Genomic DNA, 19,064 nt, shown 5'->3' on the forward strand with positions numbered 1-19,064 from the left:
AACTTGATTCACCGAAAACGTAAAAAAAAACAGATACAGTCCCATCCCGATTTTGGCAACACCCGTTTTTGTCTATCCCCGATTTTGGCAACAACCTTGAAAATATTTTTTAAATTGTTTTTAGAGCTAAAACTTTTTTATTAATATGTAATAGGATAAACAAATCCAAAAGTGAATGTCATCAAGGTTCATATGCGTATTATGGGTTCTGCACGAATAGTCCCTAGTAGCACAGTTCACATCGATTTGGTTGCAGCAACTCTAATGTAACTGGATTTGGTCGCATATGAGTCACAGAGACTGATATGTAACAAGTGTGCTACTCTGGTGGACACTTTCACTGAAATAATGAGCCACCACTCGTATCATCGCTCATTGCAAACAATGTCTATTAAAATTTTTCTGCCCTTTTTATTCACATTTCCCATGTCCCTATTCATACTACCCTAATCTAACCAGCCCACCGTAGAACGTCATATTTTTTGGCTGACTCACACCGTTGTACATAGTACAACACCTATTAAGCGAAGCCCGCTGTTTACATCACAATGCAACCGATACTGCATGAGTGATCCAGGAACAAGGAACCCCAGTAGGTTTAATTGCTAGTGATTGGCACATTCGATTTTCTAAATGCGCTGTATAGCCATCAAGTCGTTTTGCTCATTATGCGTCTCTTTTCTGGTATCAGCCGAGAAACTGTCATTTTATCATTTTATCCGTCTTTCTGCTGCATTCCCGTATAGAAAATAAGCAACAATTTTATTTCAAAGAGTCTTTATTGCTTAAAATTGACGCGAATTTGTCTAGCGCATAATACCAGAACACTGTTGGCTTTTCTAGTCAATTGTCAATTGCATAACGAGCCTTTTGGTTCCAGCATGTTTGCCAAAAGTTCAACAGTAATGGTAAGAGTTTGGTAACATGTAACCGTAAGGCTCTCGAGCAGGCACTGACTTAAATCAGATCATGAGAAAAAATCGGGTTAATCTAAGCCAACTTGATGCTCTGCCGCGGGGCAAGTTATAAGCTTCCTAAGATCTTTGAAATTGGACACGGCTTGGCTTGTTAGACGGTGTTGCTCATTGTTTATCACAGCAACGATCGCTCCTACTCTTGTTTGGTATCCATCTGAGCGAGGCAGTTAACTTATTAGCCATGGATGTAGCATAAATTGCAATAGATTAATGCTCACAATGCTCTCTCACACTTCCAATGCCTGCTCTCGATTGTTCTGTTTGTGATGGCGAAGTATCAGAAGTGGAGTACCTCCTGTGAAGTTCCCATGAGATCGCTGGTGTAATTCTAGATGCTTTGATAGGCGAGTGATGCGTCATATGTGGTTTAATTATTATTTATTCAGCCTAAGGCCGGAGTGGCCTCTGTGCTACTTAACACTCGTCTTCGTCCACTGCTGTCCACTGTCAGATCGTTGTAGAGAGCCATTTTCTCCAAGTGCGCGTTGGTCCTCCACAAGCATTGTCCAGATCTCTTGTCCAAATAGGACTACCGCCACCGGTTTAATGAGGGAGTCTGTTCGGTACGGCGGCGAATTCTTTTCGATCGGAATGTTTTTGGAGTCCAAAGTACGTACGCTTTCCTGGCACGTTGCGTCTCCGAATTTGTCTGCTGAGCCTAACTACACGAATTCTTCAACCACCTTGATTTTGTCGCCATTGATACAAGCTCGTGGTGAATAGCCGTAGTCTTCTCTTGAGTCTACTTCGTCTTTAACGTGTTAATCACTAGTCCAATCTGCTTTGCTTCCCTCTTCAGTCTGATGTAGGACTCTTCCATCTTTTCAAAGTTATAATAATGAAAGTAGTGCATGGAGAACTGGAGTACGATTACTTGCAGCGAGCACCATTTTGTCCGTCTTCCAGCTTCCACTTAGCCATACTATAACTCGTAGTGCTAGATGCACATAGTGCTCATGGATCAATCATTGCCACCTGAAATATTCGTAGGTTGAGTGCTAGGAGACCGACTAGTGCAAAAGGATTTGGTTTTAGTGAGTTGAGTGTAGTTAACCCATACTCACACTACATTGGATACGCTTCTAAAACAATGGAACGACTTATGCCTTGCGTTAATTTTTTCCATAATGTCAGCAAAAATTGTGCACAGAACTTTACTCTTAATCACACCGACCACAAGAAAGTTTGCCACCATCAAAATTCATTATATAAGAATCAGAAATTTGTAGCACATTTAGTCATCTTGTATCCGGCGAATCGCATTTGATTTATATAGTGAACTATGATAAAAACAAGCATTTTAGTGGACTTAAATTTATATGAGATGTCAGATTGAAGTCAGTACTTCAATGGACTACAATAGAAACGTTATTTGATCACTACAATTTTTGTAAGGACGTGGCCAACGCTATTGTTAATTTCAAATATTATTTATTATTGAATCTGTATTATGAAATTAAGTTACATTATCGTTTGATTACCATTCTTGAGTTTGTTTCAATTTTGTTTGAACTACAATCTCCGAGTTATGAATTATATCGCAAAAATGTCAATTATGATGCACTTGCATCACTTAAACACACTCCACATATTTTGTAGCACATATTCTAAGTATTTAGCTTCAATCATGCAAACAAAAAAAATTGAAGTTTTGTAGGAAATTTTTTTCCCGTTTTTGGCAACATCCCCATTTTGGCAACATTAAAATCCGGTCGTGTTGCCAAAATCGGGAAGGGACTGTATATCGCCGTGATTAGCAGACCCGATTTTCTGATCTTCTCACAAACTGTTACAAGCTTAAAAGTTACGAACAATTCGCAATGTATTCGACATTAGGTTATTCAGCGTCAAACCAATCAGTTCGAATAACAATAACTGAACAAAAGTCAATATGGCAACACTATTTTTCTCCAACCTATGTTGTATTGTATAGAAGAGCCAATAAATTCTTACTCTTGTCTGTAACGTACTGGCGTATATAGGTGTTCATTCATTCTCCGTGTTTTAACCTTCCTAGTGCATTGGGGTCCATTTCGACCCAAGCACACCCAAAACAACGCTGTAACTTTGTAACACAACGAGATAAAAATCTGAAAAATTCCGACTTTTCCTAACTTTCTCAAACTAAGATTCCCTGAGAAAATCAGCTTCCAGTGTCATTTAGGAGACGCGCCACAAAAGTGACACATTGTGCATTGGGGTCCATTTGGACCCAAGATTTCATCACGTTCACAAAAACTAAATTTTCAAACTATTTTCTATCTTTAGGCACCAAATAAAAGCTGTAGGTTCCTAGAACAAGCCCATGGGGTGATTCATCCAAATTGACCTCTCTAGTCCCCGGGGCACCTGTACTAGAGAGGTATACTGTTTGAGGTTCTCAATTTGGCACCTAATTTTCTAGTTTCGTTCTGTAAAACACAAAATTGCTTGCAAATATGTTCTCTGATGAACCCAACTGTATTTTCTATCTTGTATACGTCATTGCTTGTCAATTTTATCCCTTGAGTGGTCATCGGTAAGCTCTCTGGACGATCCGGAACATCCGTAAAAGTGGTCAATTCTAAAAGTTCATCCCAGCCAGAGCTTCGCGATTCATTCATAACCATTCATTCTGGCAAATTGTGGGTGCAATTAATAGCAAATGTCTTCTGCGACCTCCGAATGCCCCAGAAATAGTTTCCCGGAAGATCCGAAACATCCGTAAAATGGCCAATTCCTAAAGTTCATCCCAGAGCTTCGCGATTTTTTCGTAACCATCCATTCTGGCGAATTTAAATCCATCGGAAGAGCTGGAACACCCGCAAAAGTGGTCAATTCCAAAGCTTTGCGATTGTTCATTTAGAAGATCCGGAACATCCGTAAAATGGCCCATTCCAAAAAATCATCCCAGAGCTTTGCGATTAATTCGTAACAATCCATCCTGGCGAATTATGGGTGCAATCAATAGTGAAAGTCTTCTAAAATGCTCCCAAAATGGCTCAGAGGAAGATCCGGAACATCTGTAAAACTATCCAGTTCCAAAAGTTCATTCCAGAGTTTCGCGTTTTTTTCGTGGGTCCAATCAATAGTGAAAGTCTTTTGTGCCTTTTTTGTGTAACCATGTCGCTAATTGTGAAGAGATTACAGGAGGAACTCTTGGACGAACTTCCGGAGGGAGTTCTAGAAGAACTTCCAGAGAAGCTTCTGGAGAAGCTTCGGAGGTATTTAAGGAGGAACGCCGCCACGCCGTCGTCGCTGGCTGATAACGTTCTATTACTATAACTTTTGGATCTGGTAACTTTTACAAAGGACTTTTTTAAATTATTTTGAGCTTTTAGTGGAAAGTCTTTAGTTGTCATAAGATAAGTTTGTACAATTCCATTTAATTCCTCCACTAGATTATTCCTTTCCCAGATACGTATTACGACCTCAACAGTAAGGCCGTCTTCAGTGTCTCGCACTTGACTCGACTTTTATTATTGGCATTGCATATCGCGGAGGATTTTCACTATTGATTGCATACATAATTCACCCATTTGAAAGTGAAAATTAGCAAACCAGTGGGTTAAATTTTTTTTGATGGAACCATCGAAAACCATGGAAATATCGAGATGAAAAATACAAAATCGATGGGAAGCTGTTTGAAGGGACCATCACAGTAACCCAGAATTTTTTTTGTGTGACGTAATTTGCTTCCATGAGTCGATATCGAGAACATCGACTCATGGAGGTTTTACTGTGATATTGGTTATGATAAAATCGCAAAGCTCTGGGGTGTATTTTTGAAATTGGCTACTTTTACGTTTGTTCCGGATCTTTCGGAGGACCGTTTCGGGAGCATTTGGTTTCAGGGCACTTTCACCATTGACTACATACACAATTCGCCGGTATAAATGGTTTCGAAACCATATACGCCGGTATAAATGGTTTTGGAATTGGTCATTCGACGGGTATTCCGTATCTTCCGGAGGACCGTTTCTGAGGCATTTGGAGGTCACAGAAGACATTCACTATTAATTGCACCCACACTTTGCCAGAATGGATGGTAATGAAAAAATCGAACTTTTAGAATTGGCCACTTTTAAGGATGTTCCAGATCTTCCGTCCGCTAAAAGGGTTAAAATTGACAAGAAATGGCGCAAGATAGCAGTTGGAATCATCAGAGCACATATTTGCAGTCAATATTATCTTTCATAGAACGAAACTAGAAAATTAGGTGCCAGATTAAAAAGCTCAAACAGTACCTCTTGCCTCTACATCCAGTACGCTCCCGGGACGCACTTATGCCGCAAGCCCTGATGAAGCCCCTAATCCTCCCAACTCAGTCGTGCCATTCCTGCCAGCGACCAGCAGACATCCCGGTCCTGTGCTTGGGTCAGGAAATGGGGTCTTCCGAACTCCTTATGTCGGCAAGTACTCAAAGCCAATGAATTCTTCTCTGCCTGATAGTGTTCCGATTTGCAGTGCTTCATCCGCTCCTCGCCACATGCAGTCCAACATATCCATCTACTACAAGAACGTTGGAGGAATTAACGTCCTCCTGGACGAATATGGACTAGCTGTTCTGGATCAGAACTACGACGTCATATTGTTTACTGAAACCTAACTTGATTCTCGAACTATTTTGAGCTACGTTTTTGGAGCCGGCTACGAAGTTTTTCGCTGTGATCGCAACACGGCGAATAGCAGGAAAACTACCGAAGGCGGCGTACTTGTTGCAGTTAACTCCAGCTTGAAAGCAAAATTGGTTGAGAACGATTCTTGGAACACCGTTGGGCAAGTATGGGTTGTTATTCAGCTTGGTGACAGGCAACTATTCCTCTGTGCTGTGTACATTAGGGCAGTTCACATTTCAAAAATGTTCGAAAATTCCAGCTCCCACACTGAGGATACTGGTCGTAAGAACATCATACGTTTCTCTTTTGAAATTTCACCACAAGAAAATGTATTGATTTTCATACGATTCTCTAATGGAATGCATTTCATACGACAATCTTATGAAATATTTTCAGTTCGTTCAAAAAAAGTGTAACCCGGTTTCGAACCATGGACGTCGTGATTAGGAGGCGTGCGTTCACATCACACGCCCACCGACGCTTCGAGAATCTGTCTCGTTGGATACCCAATAAAGAGTTAGAATTGATCGAAAAAAGATCCTACGATTTTCATAGTTCAATTCGTATGAAACATTCTCATAAGTTTGGTCGCATGAAAATCTTACGGCCAGTATCCTCAGTGCATGTGTCTATTAGCATCATTTTGATGATATAGGAGTCCTGGCAAAATTTCAGGCAATTCGGTGGCCATTTAGGGGTGGCGCGAAGTCAATTTATGTTTATATGGAAATTTGTATGGGAAAACTTTAAAAAAATTCAAATCCCCCTACAACTCTTAAATCGTGATGAATTCAAATAAACATCCCCAACCTCCATTTTTGGAATCTATTTTAGCTCAACCAGTGGATAACTCATTAATTTTGATTTATATTTCCACTGCTACGTTGAGGCTAATTACACCATTTTAGTCATTTATCTCATAATCACACTGTCAACAGAACCGTTCAATCGACTCATAACTAATGTGTTATCCGGAGGTCTCATTTATATAGGTTCCAAAAAGGGAGATTGGGGATGTTTATTTGATTCCTCACAATTAGACAGTTGTAGGGAGACTTGAATAAATTTTAAATTTTTCCCATACAAATTTCCATATACACTGGATTTTGTTTTTACGCGATTTACATTTTCTCAATTTTCCGCTCATCCTAAATGTTTAACGCATATTAATTATCATGTGATTTTTCTTCGATTTATTCTGGATTTTTTGAAACATGTTGCGAAGAGTTTGGTGGTAAATTGAAGTCACACGATCAAAAATACGAGAGAAAAAAAATCGTGTAAAAACAAAATCCTGTGTAAACACAAATTGACTTCGCGCCACCCCTAAATGGTCACCGAATTGCCTGAAATTTTGCCAGGATTCCTATATTATCAAAATGATGCTAATAGACATATGGGAGTTGGAATTTTCGAACATTTTTGAAATTTGAACTGCCCTAGTGTACATCCCTCCGGATCGGACTCGCGACTTGGATATCATTAACACACACTGCCGATCTGTATCTTGTGCTTCAGATATGGACGCGCCTCGTGATGAGGTTGTGATTTTGGGCGACTTCAACCTTACGAGCATTGCATTGACTCCTATTCACAGCGGCTTCTTCTGTCCGGATCTTGCAAGCTCCACGTTCCACGCAGCTACCATTAAACTTTTGGATAACTACAGTATCGTAACGCTATCTCAAATCAATAGCGAGGTTAACGAGAATAATCGCTCTCTGGACGCGCTCTGCTTCGTGAGTGGTCGTACCACGGCACCTTCCGTATATTTGGCTCCTGCACTTTTAGTTAAGGATGTTGCTCATCACCGCCCTCTAGTGATTGCCGTCGAAGATAATGTTATGCGTGATTTCTTCAACCCCCCAGCCATGGTGTCGTACGATTTCCATAAGGCGGACCATCGCAGTATTACTGAAGTGCTGCAGAAACTTTTTCTCACATCATGGTATACATCATCGACAGGCATGTCCCAAAAAAGTCCGTTCGATCTGACCATCGGATCCCGCGGATGACGAATTCTCTCCGGTCGCTAAAAAGGTGCAAGAAAGCTGCACTCAGAAGTTACACGAAACACCGTATGATGCCACCGAAATTCCACTATGTCAGAGTCAACAACGAGTATAAGCGAGATCAGTCGTTATCATTTCCTACGCTACCAAAGAGGGATACAGCGACGTCTAAGATGAACAGCGCAAAGAGACTGGATTTCCATCGTTCATGGTATTCAATAGTGAATCTGCAAGCACCCAACAAGATATATGCAACCTGTTCTCAGCTAAATTCGCCAGTGTGTTTGAAGACGAATAACTACCTGTTGATGTCGTGACTCGTGACCACCGCTGCCAGCAACGTCCCATTAGCGAATCAATCGCTTGGTGATATCGAGGTGAATGTCGAAGCCATCTCAACAGCGATGCCTAAGCTTAAGACATCATCCATCGATGATTCTCAAAAAGAATATTTCCTGTCTGGATGAACCCCTTCTCCTGTTATTCCAACTCTCTCTATCCATCGGCACATTCCCATCTTGCTGGAAGACTGCAGATATGTTTCCGATCTACAAAAAGGGGAGCAAGCGTGATATAAACAATTACCGGGGTATCACATCGCTTAGTGCAATAGCGAAGCTTTTTGAACTGGTTGTCATGGACCCGCTGAATGCCCACTGCAAACAATATCATTGCGCTAACCAACATGGTTTTATAGCTGGCCTTTCAACAACTACTAACTTGTTGTGCCTAACGTCGTACGTCACGGATAGCATGATTGCACGCACTCAAACGGACGTGATTTACACGGATCTTTCTGCAGCATTCGATAAACTGAACCATGAAATTGCAACCCCAAGCTTGACAGACTTGGAGTCGGTGGAAATCTCCTCGATTGGTTTCGATCATATCTGACCGGACGCCGGCTGGTGATTGCTTTAGGCGATTGTCGCTCAGATAGTTCCGCGCTTCGTCTGGTATATCGCAGGACAGCCACTTAGGGCCATCCTGCTTTACTTCAACGATGTTCACCATGCAATCGATGGACCACGGCTATCCTTTGCGGACGATCTGAAGATATTTTTTCGCATTTGCTCAATAGCCGATTGCCAATCCCTCAAAAACCAGATCACTGTGGTCAATCCGGCGAAATGTTCGGTAAATACTTTTTCACGAAAAAAGGAGCCGATCCGGTTTAGTTACTCTTTTCTCGACACGACCATCAACCGAGTGCAATGCGTGAAAGATTTGGGAGTTCTTCTGGATTCGCAACTTACATTTACCCAGTACATAACGTTTGTCGTCAATAAAGCGACCAGAACGCTTGGCTTTGTGTTCAGGGTGGCGAAAAATTTCACCGACGTACATTGTTTGAAGGCACTCTACTGCTGTCTCGTCCGGGCGACGTTGGAATACTGCTCGGCGGTCTGGTGTCCTTTCTACTACAACGGAGCGCATCGAATCAATATAACGCCGCTTTGTTCGTTTTGCATTGCGCAAAGTACCATGGAGATTCATTTCGCCTCCCTAGTTACGAGGACCGCTGCCAGCTGATCGACCTTCTTCCGTTGCGTATCCGTAGGGACTTAAGCAGAGCACTGACAATCGCTGATATTATACAAGAAAGGATCGATTGTCCAGACATTCTGCAACAAATTAACATTAAAGTGCAACATCGGCCATTGCGGAATAGCATAATGTTGAGACTTCCCCTTTGCCGCTCCAACTATGGTTTGAGCAACGCACTGAACGGGCTACATAGAGTTTTTAATAGGGTGGCATCAGTATTTGACTACCACTTGACAAGAGATACGCTTCGCCCTATTTTTGTAAATGTTTTTTGTCGTAGTATCTGACGCGCATATGTAGGATAAGTGTATTTAAGTTTAAGTCCCATGACAATTTTATTTTTCGTTGTGATTTTACTGTTTTGTTAATTAGTTATTATTGTAGTGACCATACTAGTTTTAAATCATCATTAGGATTACGAACAATCTGTTGATGTACACCATAAATAAATAAATAGAAACCTACAGCTTTCGTATGATTTCTTAAGATTGAACATCGTTTGAAAATTAAGTTTTTGTGATCGTGATGAAATCTTGGATCCAAATGGACCCCAATGCACAATTTGTAACTTTTTTTTAATGCATTAGGAAGGTTGATTCTTCTATCCTAAACGCTTTTTTTTCCTCAATCTACACATACTTCCAACGACCACCACCTGCCCGATCACGCGTCTTTTCATATCTTTCCTCTCTATGAAAGCGGTCCCCAGCTCGTGTGTGTTACTACAGCTCTGATAGATGATATGATTACCTATAATCGTGCGCACCATTTAAGTCCAACCCACTTCCTGCAGCGCTACGATGCCGAATTTGCGGTTCTACGAACCGAATTTCTAATCACTAGTTCTTTCGTCAATAAAGATCGTTCGATTCTTGATATGCTAAGGCTGGTTTGCTGGCCCTAACACTAATCCTTTTAATTTCCAGAGGACTTTTACCTCAGAATTTCCGGGGACATTGTGCTTAGAGTCTCTCTCTTGTACTCGAACGATTATCAGCCGCTCCTAACATGATGAACCGACGCTGTTGTGATCCGTTCCTGCTTAATAAACAAGAGCGATGTGAGACCGTTATGTCAGGTCTGTTTGGAGTCCCATATACACTAGGGATGGGCTACTGCACTTTGATCGACACACGGTCGCTTTGGCAGGGCCTGTTTTAGGCTACATGCAGCTTTTTATAGGCGTTTAACAGAGGCCTCTCTTAAACCATACAACTCTTTGTCCTAGGAACACCCCACAAGTGGCAGTGGCCTGAGCAGCGGTTGTCAAGCCCTTGGACATAGTCCCTGCTGCAAACCAAATTATCAAAAAAGAGTTAATACTATTATTGGGGTCTCCAGTTGCCTTGCAAGCAAAGGCGTAGGAGTGCCAATCCGGAGATGACTAGTTCGGTTCTCGGTCCGGTCTAGGATGTTTTCGGTGGGAAACATTCTCGACTCCCTGGGCATAGTGTATGCACTGTACTTGCCACACAAGATACATACTCATGCAATGGCGGGTATAGAAAACCTTACAATTAATAACTCAGGAAATGCTAATAGAATACTAAGTTGAAAAGCAGGCCAAGTTCCAGTTGGAATGTAGAGCCATTGAAGAACAAGAAGACTATTATTACACTGAAAGTTTTTCAAATACCTTGGGGCAGTCGCCATATCATGTGAGCAATCATGATATTTGCTAGATAACATGCGATCTTCATATGTTAATTAAAACGAGAATGTATTTCTTTCATATCGTTTCAGCTTCTCAATCCAGCTCCGTCTCGGGAGTTTCTTCCGCTTCGGCTGCTCGCTCCGGCGTAAGCAAAGTTACGACCATTCCTGGGCAACCAACGGTGTCCGACGAGGCCGAAGATACAATGAAGAATCTCCGTAAAACATTTGCCGGAATATTTGGTGATATGTAGGATTTAGCTAAAAAGAAGAAACCACAACGCGGAGGTGATAGCACGACCGGCAGTGCAACCGGCAGTATACTAAGCACCCGTGAAAATTCAGTCGATACAGTAATTCAGCGCCCTATCGGGACATCATCCACAGCCGAGAAAGACCCATTGGTGTGCAATGGCACGGCCGGTCAGCTGCAGAATATAACATCTTTTAATAGTAATGTAAATAGCAGCAGTAACAACAATAGAATAGACAGTGTTTCTTCTTTTGATAAAAATTCTACATTGAATAATCATGCCTCCGCAACTGAATCATTTAGAACGGAAACGTCGAGTGCACAAGAAACGAAGCGTATGGCATACGATCCTACAATAAACGAGAGGATCAATCCATTCGATAAGGATAAAATAGCAGCTAGCCGAGCAGCGACAGCCGCTCCAACAACATGCTCTTCGTTCTCTGGTAGTACTTTTACCAATGCGACAACAATTGGCGCTCCTGGTGGATACAATACCAACGCCACAGCGACAACATTGTCTTCGTCATCGTTAAGCCAACCACCAGCAGCGACTACATCAGCATCTTCTTCCTCTTATTCCAGTACTTCTATCATAACCTCTAGCAATAAGGGAGATGATAACGTGAAAGATCGTTACAACACACAGCAAGGTATCAGGGATCAATCACAAACAGGTCGCATCGAGCCGCAGTCGAACGCTACTGCAAACCCGGCTGATACATCGACCACATCATCATACTCCAGCGAAACCAAGAAACAGGAATTTGGACGCACAAAAAGATCATCATCGGATGCGGAATTAATATTTGGTGATAAGGGACTAGACTTCTACAAGCCTCGCTTCAGCACTGCCGGTACAGGACGTGACTTCAAGCAAAGCAGCGATTCAGTCACCGACGCGGAGCTTATCTTTGGTACTAGCGCTGTTAGTGGTCCACCATCGGCATCATCCACGACTGGCGGCAGCGCACCTTCAACAGCTTTCAATCGTTACTCTTCGTACGGAAGTCGCGACAGTTCCAGCTTCAACAGTAGTGTGTCCGATTCCGATTACATCTATGCTAAAAAGGAAGAACGCAATACCTTCGCCAAGAGTCTATCGGTGTCCTCGGAAAAGGCTGATGTTGACGTGACTGAACGGTTCCGCAGTGTTCCCAAACCGTACGAACCTCCCAAGAGCGCGACCTCCTTGAGTAGCTCTGGTAGCGGTAAGTGGAGTAACAAGTACGATGAAGAGGATTTCGACTTGAAATGAGTAATGTAAAACAAGTCGCGCCAAAACTTTAGCAATTATTTTCATGGTACCTGTATCGTTTGTTTTAATCATTACGAACAAAATTAATGCTTACCGTTTGTTATTTAAGGCTACATGATAATGAGCGTGCTTGATACTCATATGCGGATGTCAGAACTGTATTTAAAAAAAAAACTAATCTGGCAACAAAACTTGGATAAATGGTCAACTAAGTTATAAGTTGTAAGAGCTAATATTCAACATTACTGCATTACCTATTATATGACATGTAAACTTAACTGTTGAGCAAAGAACAAAATCGGCCTCTGATGTTTCCTGGTTTCATAGCTTAATTCACAAACGTTCTCTGACATTGTTTGACGAATGAAGATATTCCAGGGTCGTCAAGAAGATATCAGAAATTAATGCCGGTCAGTATACTGCAAAGTACACAAATATTGCGAAAAAGACAATATTTATTTAGAAAATATTATGTCCGTGAACAACAAGTAACATGCAGGCTGTTGTTTGTACAGCACTGTGGGGGAACTTTGTTGTATACAGTATCAGAAGTGCTCATAGACAAACAGAGATAACATGAGGAACATTCACAGATGAAAATCGTCATTACGCAAACACTAACGACATGTGTAGTTTACATCGACTTGGGCAAAGGTCGATTGGCAATGTATCGATTATGTATTTGAAATACCGGGTGAATCAGTTAACGGTGAAATATTCTTAAGTAATTATGTCAAGAATAGAACACTACACGAACAATCTTTATCTATTTGTCGCTGCATAGAAATTAGAAAACAACATGGCCACTAAGTGTCAAAATTGACATTTACTAGTCTTCTTGTTTTCTAACTTTTATGAAGAACGAAAGAGGAAGAAACTCGTACGTGCAGTACCCTATGGAAGGTTAAAAAGCAAGTATTCAAATATCAAAATCCAAATGATCTGTTTGTCTGTGATCAAAGTAATCCTTGCAAACACTTTTACTTGAACTTGCCAAGATTGCTAATGCTTGATGCGTGTAGCGTTGAAAAGGCTTGTGCATGTCTCCATTTGAAACATCGTCCTTACGATTGCATTCGTGTGAACACGAAGGCTGAAAACGCTACCTGGAGATTCAGCCTAAATGAAACAATAAAGGTAGTAAACTGTAGAAAAGATTGCTGCTGTTATTCTTTTGTTCTAATTCTTAAAAAAAAATGTATTGACGTGTTTAGATCCCAGCCTATCTTCTTCCGCAGAAGATGTTCCGTTAGTGATGACAGCGCCAATCTTTCTCTATAGTTAGTTACCTATAATCATGAGACAGATGGCATCTCCATTGGAATAAAAAGCATTGCCTACTGATTTCTTATCACATGTATGTCTATTTTTTATTAATGTACGATGAATATGCATATCATTGTTTATGTTAAATTGTAGATTGTTTTTTATCGACACCTTGGCTGATGTTGAACTCAATCTACTGCGACTAAAAACTTAACCATTTAATCATAGTAACCCTATAAAAGTATTACAATTGTTGCTTAACTGTTCAAATCTATTAAATTATTCAAACTTTTATTGATAAACGAGCATTTACTAAATTAAAACAATTTAATAGCTATGCCATTATACAGCAATACACAAATTCGAATACTTGTTGATTTGAGTACAATAGTTTTCTTATTCTAATTACAAATATCAGATAATATGCGTTATCTCATAATAAATAAAGATATTCCAGAAAACCGACAGCCCAGTAAGCTATTTTTTCATCAGTACCTAAAAGTATAAATTATCACCAGAAATGATCTATCCAAGATGTGATTAAGCGGCTTACGTCAAGGTATTTTATTCAAATTATTTAGTGCATCAAATTAAATTCATATTCACAAATTATCAATGTGGAATCAAAGACAAACAAACATAACACATTCAACATTCACTCATCAAATTCATCGTCGAAGAAACACTGTTGTTTTAACTAAGTTGGGCAAATCACGAACCAGATGGCAATACTGAGCAAACATCAAAGTCGAGCAAATCCGATGCGCACGCCATAATTGATTGATTGGCCAACTTATGATTATTTAAATTGATCAGTAAATCAGGCGACGATAAATTTACAAGTGTTATGTCTGTTTGTCTTTTATTATTATCATTGTCTGTGGGTGTTTGGTAACAAATTGATGATTGGCTCTTGGTTCAACGGCTAAACATGTGAATGTTAGAAGAGTAGACGAGAGGGAACGAATTATGAAGATAATGAGGGACATCAACGACTGAATTACAAGCAGTGGATTTATATGACACAAAACATCTAACGCGGAATGAAAAATATGAAGTTTAAAGAAGAAAATGGAAGAAAAAGCATTAAGAAACAAAAATAAGGAAGTCAGAAAAATAAGGAAGCAAAATTTAGAACTAAAAAGAAACATGAAAGAATAAGGAAGAAGGAATGAAGAAACGAGGATTGCCGTTCTAGGCATAATTGTCCCATGTTACTTTCGATAAAAAAAACTAGCGTCAATTTGTCCCACTAGTTTCAGAATCGATTGGATTTGAAAATTTTATCAATGTTTTTAAATGATTTCAGCGTAGGCTACACTTTTCCAGAAGAGAAAACAGATTACTACTTATGTAAACGGTTTTTAGACTCCATTATCATCAAATGACTATTTCATTTTTTCAGTGGGACAAAACGACTCGAGTTTGGATTTTTTCATCAAAGGTAACATGGGACAATTATGCGTAGAAGGGCAGTGTAATAAGGGAAAAAATAAGAATGAAGAAATAAGAAGAAAAGAAGATAAGGGATCAAATATTAAACCCGGGAAAGGTACTACCCTGTTCTACTTAAGAAATTTTAGTATTCGGCCAAACAAACCGTAATCCGAACTTATATAGATACCTGCAGTTGAGTGATTCAAATTTTGCCATTTTCACTTTCCGGTGCTTAAACGATTGCATTTACCGTTTTAATAACCCTCTCAGTTGTTTAGCTAATTTGGATGTAATTTGATTGTGCACACGTCATTCGAAATTTGTATGAAAATTACAGTACAAATTGCAACTTTTGCAATTTACTCTCACGCTCTCTTATATATAGGAGAGCGTGAGAGTAAATCGTCGATTTCCCCTCTTGGGAAAAAATGTTGCAAAAGGCAGTTTTTTTTTTAACTAAAGCGAAATACAACCAAATGAAGAATCTACCGGATATAATTATGTCTTCGCAATTTGATGATATAGTTTTGAAACAAAAATACTTCCCCCATCCAGCTGGAGACTGCTTTTTCTCCTCGGTGGGTGGTTTTATTGCTGGGGGGTGGTACGAGCACGTGGCTGTCTTTCTCGTCAATGACTGGATGACGGTAATTTGAGCCTTAAATAACTAGCATCAAATCGTTTCGCAACAAAGACGGTCTATTTCCTTTCTAAATTTCCTATGCTACCAATGTATCTTTTTATATATTTTCAGAGCTTAATGGAAAGCGTTGCGAAATGCTACTGTTTTTTATACAATCTTCAAACTGCGTATGCTAACTCAAATTTCAACCAAGTAAAACTTCAGGTTGAGTATTAAAATAGCAAATGTCATGTAAAAAAGGGCAGTAAAAAAGTCGAAATATGAATCACTCTAAACCTACAGCATGTGTCTTTCTAATGAGCTACTGAAGATCATGTCCCATACTCCCATACCGACTGCATACACCTTTTTTCGAGTGAAAGGCATTTTTGTTGAGGTCGAAATATGTGTCTGTCAAAGTTACAATCGAGTTGATTTTAATAAAATTGTATCAATTCATCCTGTAAAGAGGTGAATACTTACTCACTCAAATAACTGAATATGCTTATAATTTGATGCTTTACTTGTCTATCTGCGGTACTAAAAAAGCTCATCATTTGTCTTACATCATTTACATACATTAATTGCGAAGGATTTTAGACAGTCATCGTCTAAAATTGTGTTGTTTCAAAGACAAAAAAAAAACTGCACTGATATTCACACCTCACAGCTAGAAACAGTAGTTAATTGCACGAACTAATTTAGTGATATTATATTGAACATTGAAATCAACCAGTGAAGAGTAATTCTCTAGTAAAAAGGCAATGTTGTAGCACGATCTGATATGGTCAATGGTCGGTGAATATCAAATCAATTAACTGAGAACATTTGAATAATTATAATACCATATACACTATTATTACTAAATGTTGTTAGAGTATTATATTACAGTTGACGAGTTTGAATTGATGAGCTTAAATCTTATTGAAGATATTGTTTTCCTTTAAAAGCTACCTAGTATCCAAAACAATTGGCAGAATTATAAAATTGGCAAATATCACGAGCACGTATTCAAAGGGATGAAAATTGCAATGATTCAAAAAATCGGAAAACAACGTAAAGCTACCAATCAATTCAATCTCAATTAAAAGCATTAAATATCGTATGATGACAATATTAATAAGATAGTTGATATTTACATATTCAATAATTGAGAGTCCTAAGACAGACGTGTTATTGGAGATTATTATCTATCCTCAGCACTTCGGTGCGTCTCTATTATCAGCTACTGCAATTTCACGCATCTTCACTCTACTCGTAAAAATCAACTCATCCAATACTCATTTTCACCATCAGTGGTAAATCGGTAATAGTACGTTATAAACCTGACCCTTTTAGCCGAAATATTGTTATCTATCGTGATGCAAATCTGTTCAAAGACCCTATGAAAAACAAGTTAGTGTCGATCGTCAAATGTGCACAAACTACCATCAACCAGCATCCCCCTATCTTCTTAAAAACTGTTAGTGTCGTAATAGTCACCACCGAACTCCAACTCTATGTTTTACCTGTTTTAACAAACCAAAATGGAATCAACAACGAAATTATGCGCATGGGAAAATGCGAAATATGCTACCCCCTTGTTGGACTGGGTTCGACCGATACAGCCAATTTACACCATCTTCAGGAATCTCTCCACCACAACTGTTCCATCAAAATAATGGAAATAATACGCTAGTAAAACATATATAGAAATACTGTTGTAAGTGTCATAAAAATAAGCAAAAAAAAACAAACAAATAAGAATAAAACCGTAAATTATGTTATTGAACAATAAATGTGTGTACAACCAGCTATCTTAAATTACAAATGGGAATATGAAAGTAGGTATTGAACAAACAACAATAACATGACGGAAATTACCGCAAATACGGTGCAAGGCTAACAACAAACCAAAACTGCAAATGCGACATCATAAATAAATTGAGTTCAAAAATTATTCACAGAGTCAATCATTACTGAAGAGCGAAAAAGAAATTATTGTATCTATGAGTAGCCTTGCGAGCAAAGGCGTAGGATTGCCAATACGGAGATGGCGAGTTCGGTTCTCGGTCCGGTCTAGGTTGTTTTCGGGTTGGAAACTTTATCGACACCCTGGGCATTTGGGTTATTAAAAAAACCGATTTTGCTCCATAACGCTGATCTGATTCTGTATCGTGTTATGAGTGTCCTTCGAAAATTTTGACTCATTTGGATAAAAACCAATTTAGCACAAGCCGTTTCAAGTTTTCATGCAAATTAGTAGGGTGTATTTTTTTTTATTGTACTGATTATGGCGCTTCCCCATTAGTCGCAGATTAAAAGAAAACCTACATACCTAGCTAAAAGGAATACTTAACGAAAACTCAAAGGAAACCGCATCTTGATTAATAGCCCTAATAATAAGTAATCGATTTTAATACAGGTTGCGAATCTTTAGTCCTGACCGTTTAAACCTCTTTGAGGGCATCACTGAAACGTGCAGTGCAACACAGTAAACTGAATTTGTGTGCGCAATTTTTTGCACCAGGAGCAGCACTGCCGCGATTCGCATAAGAGTCCCATGTCGATTTTTATTTTCTTTAAGAAATAAGCTTAAAATGAACTCATTTTTGAGAAAAACTGATAAAATAATAGGCTTTGTTCTAGAAATTTGAAAATCAAAACCCACTTGTGTCGTCTCATCTTGCTATTTATTCGCATAACAGTCACATTCCAGATTTTAATACACTCTCACACAAATCATCAATGTAATTATGGTCCATTTAATAGTTCCATAGCAATGTATACAGATATGCCAAAAGATAGCCTTGAAATGGGCTGATTGGCTTCTGTCGGTGGAGTGAAAGGCGCTTTCAACTTATACGATGCTTTATTTTCTTCTCTTGTGTGGTATACAATGTATGAAAACTGAATGAATCTGAATCTTTGATGCAATTCTCTTTTATAGGTGACGCGTAGGCGTAATCGTCAGGTTTGCGTGTATCGGCTGCTGTTGGGGCGTGGCTAAGTTCTCGTTTGATTTTCTTCGTGTGTGCGTCATTTAACGTGTCCATCGCTCGTTGGCATCAACTCCAAAACTCCACGAGTATTGTAACAAATAGATAAGTTGTTTATCCAATTTAATTTGTTATAAATCACAAAGGACTATCGTTCAGTGACTTATATGAACTACATTCAATAAACTGGGCTGGTATTTTTCACTTAAATTGTTCATGCTGGGATTGAATATTTTCACGGTGAGCAGAAAATTACATCTTTAGGACCCGAACAAAACTAAGATAAGCTAACTTATAAATCACGTAACTCAAATTGTAGCACTACACATTATTGTTGTGGACTGTATTCTGTATATCATACACGTTACAAAATCATTCACTTGAGGGATCAGCTTAATATCGGTATGATTCTATTGCAAAAAAGCAATCATTTGAAAATTCAATCTTTCTCAGATCTACAAG

General features: G+C 39.3%; 2 protein-coding genes across 2 annotated transcripts in view; both read left to right on the forward strand.

Moving 5' to 3' along the window:
- LOC134205317 (synapsin) overlaps positions 1-17,563 on the forward strand; it is a 278,521-nt gene extending 260,958 nt beyond the window's left edge. Inside the window, exon 12 of the mRNA XM_062680470.1 lies at positions 10,879-17,563. Within this exon, the coding sequence (XP_062536454.1) occupies positions 10,879-11,042 (164 nt within the window). The 3' untranslated portion in view covers positions 11,043-17,563. The remainder of the gene's footprint in view (positions 1-10,878) is intronic.
- LOC134206643 (nuclear pore complex protein DDB_G0274915-like) lies at positions 11,379-12,299 on the forward strand. Its single transcript, XM_062682372.1, has one exon. The coding sequence runs from the start codon at positions 11,379-11,381 to the stop codon at positions 12,297-12,299; it is 921 nt and encodes a 306-aa protein (XP_062538356.1).
- Positions 17,564-19,064: the final 1,501 nt, after the last annotated feature.

This window comes from Armigeres subalbatus, chromosome 1, assembly GCF_024139115.2.
Source record: "Armigeres subalbatus isolate Guangzhou_Male chromosome 1, GZ_Asu_2, whole genome shotgun sequence".
Lineage (NCBI taxonomy): Eukaryota > Metazoa > Arthropoda > Insecta > Diptera > Culicidae > Armigeres > Armigeres subalbatus.

Bases quoted from the DNA above. Each gene is read 5' to 3' on its own strand.
- LOC134206643 (XM_062682372.1), top strand. From the start codon at position 11,379: ATGGCATACGATCCTACAATAAACGAGAGGATCAATCCATTCGATAAG.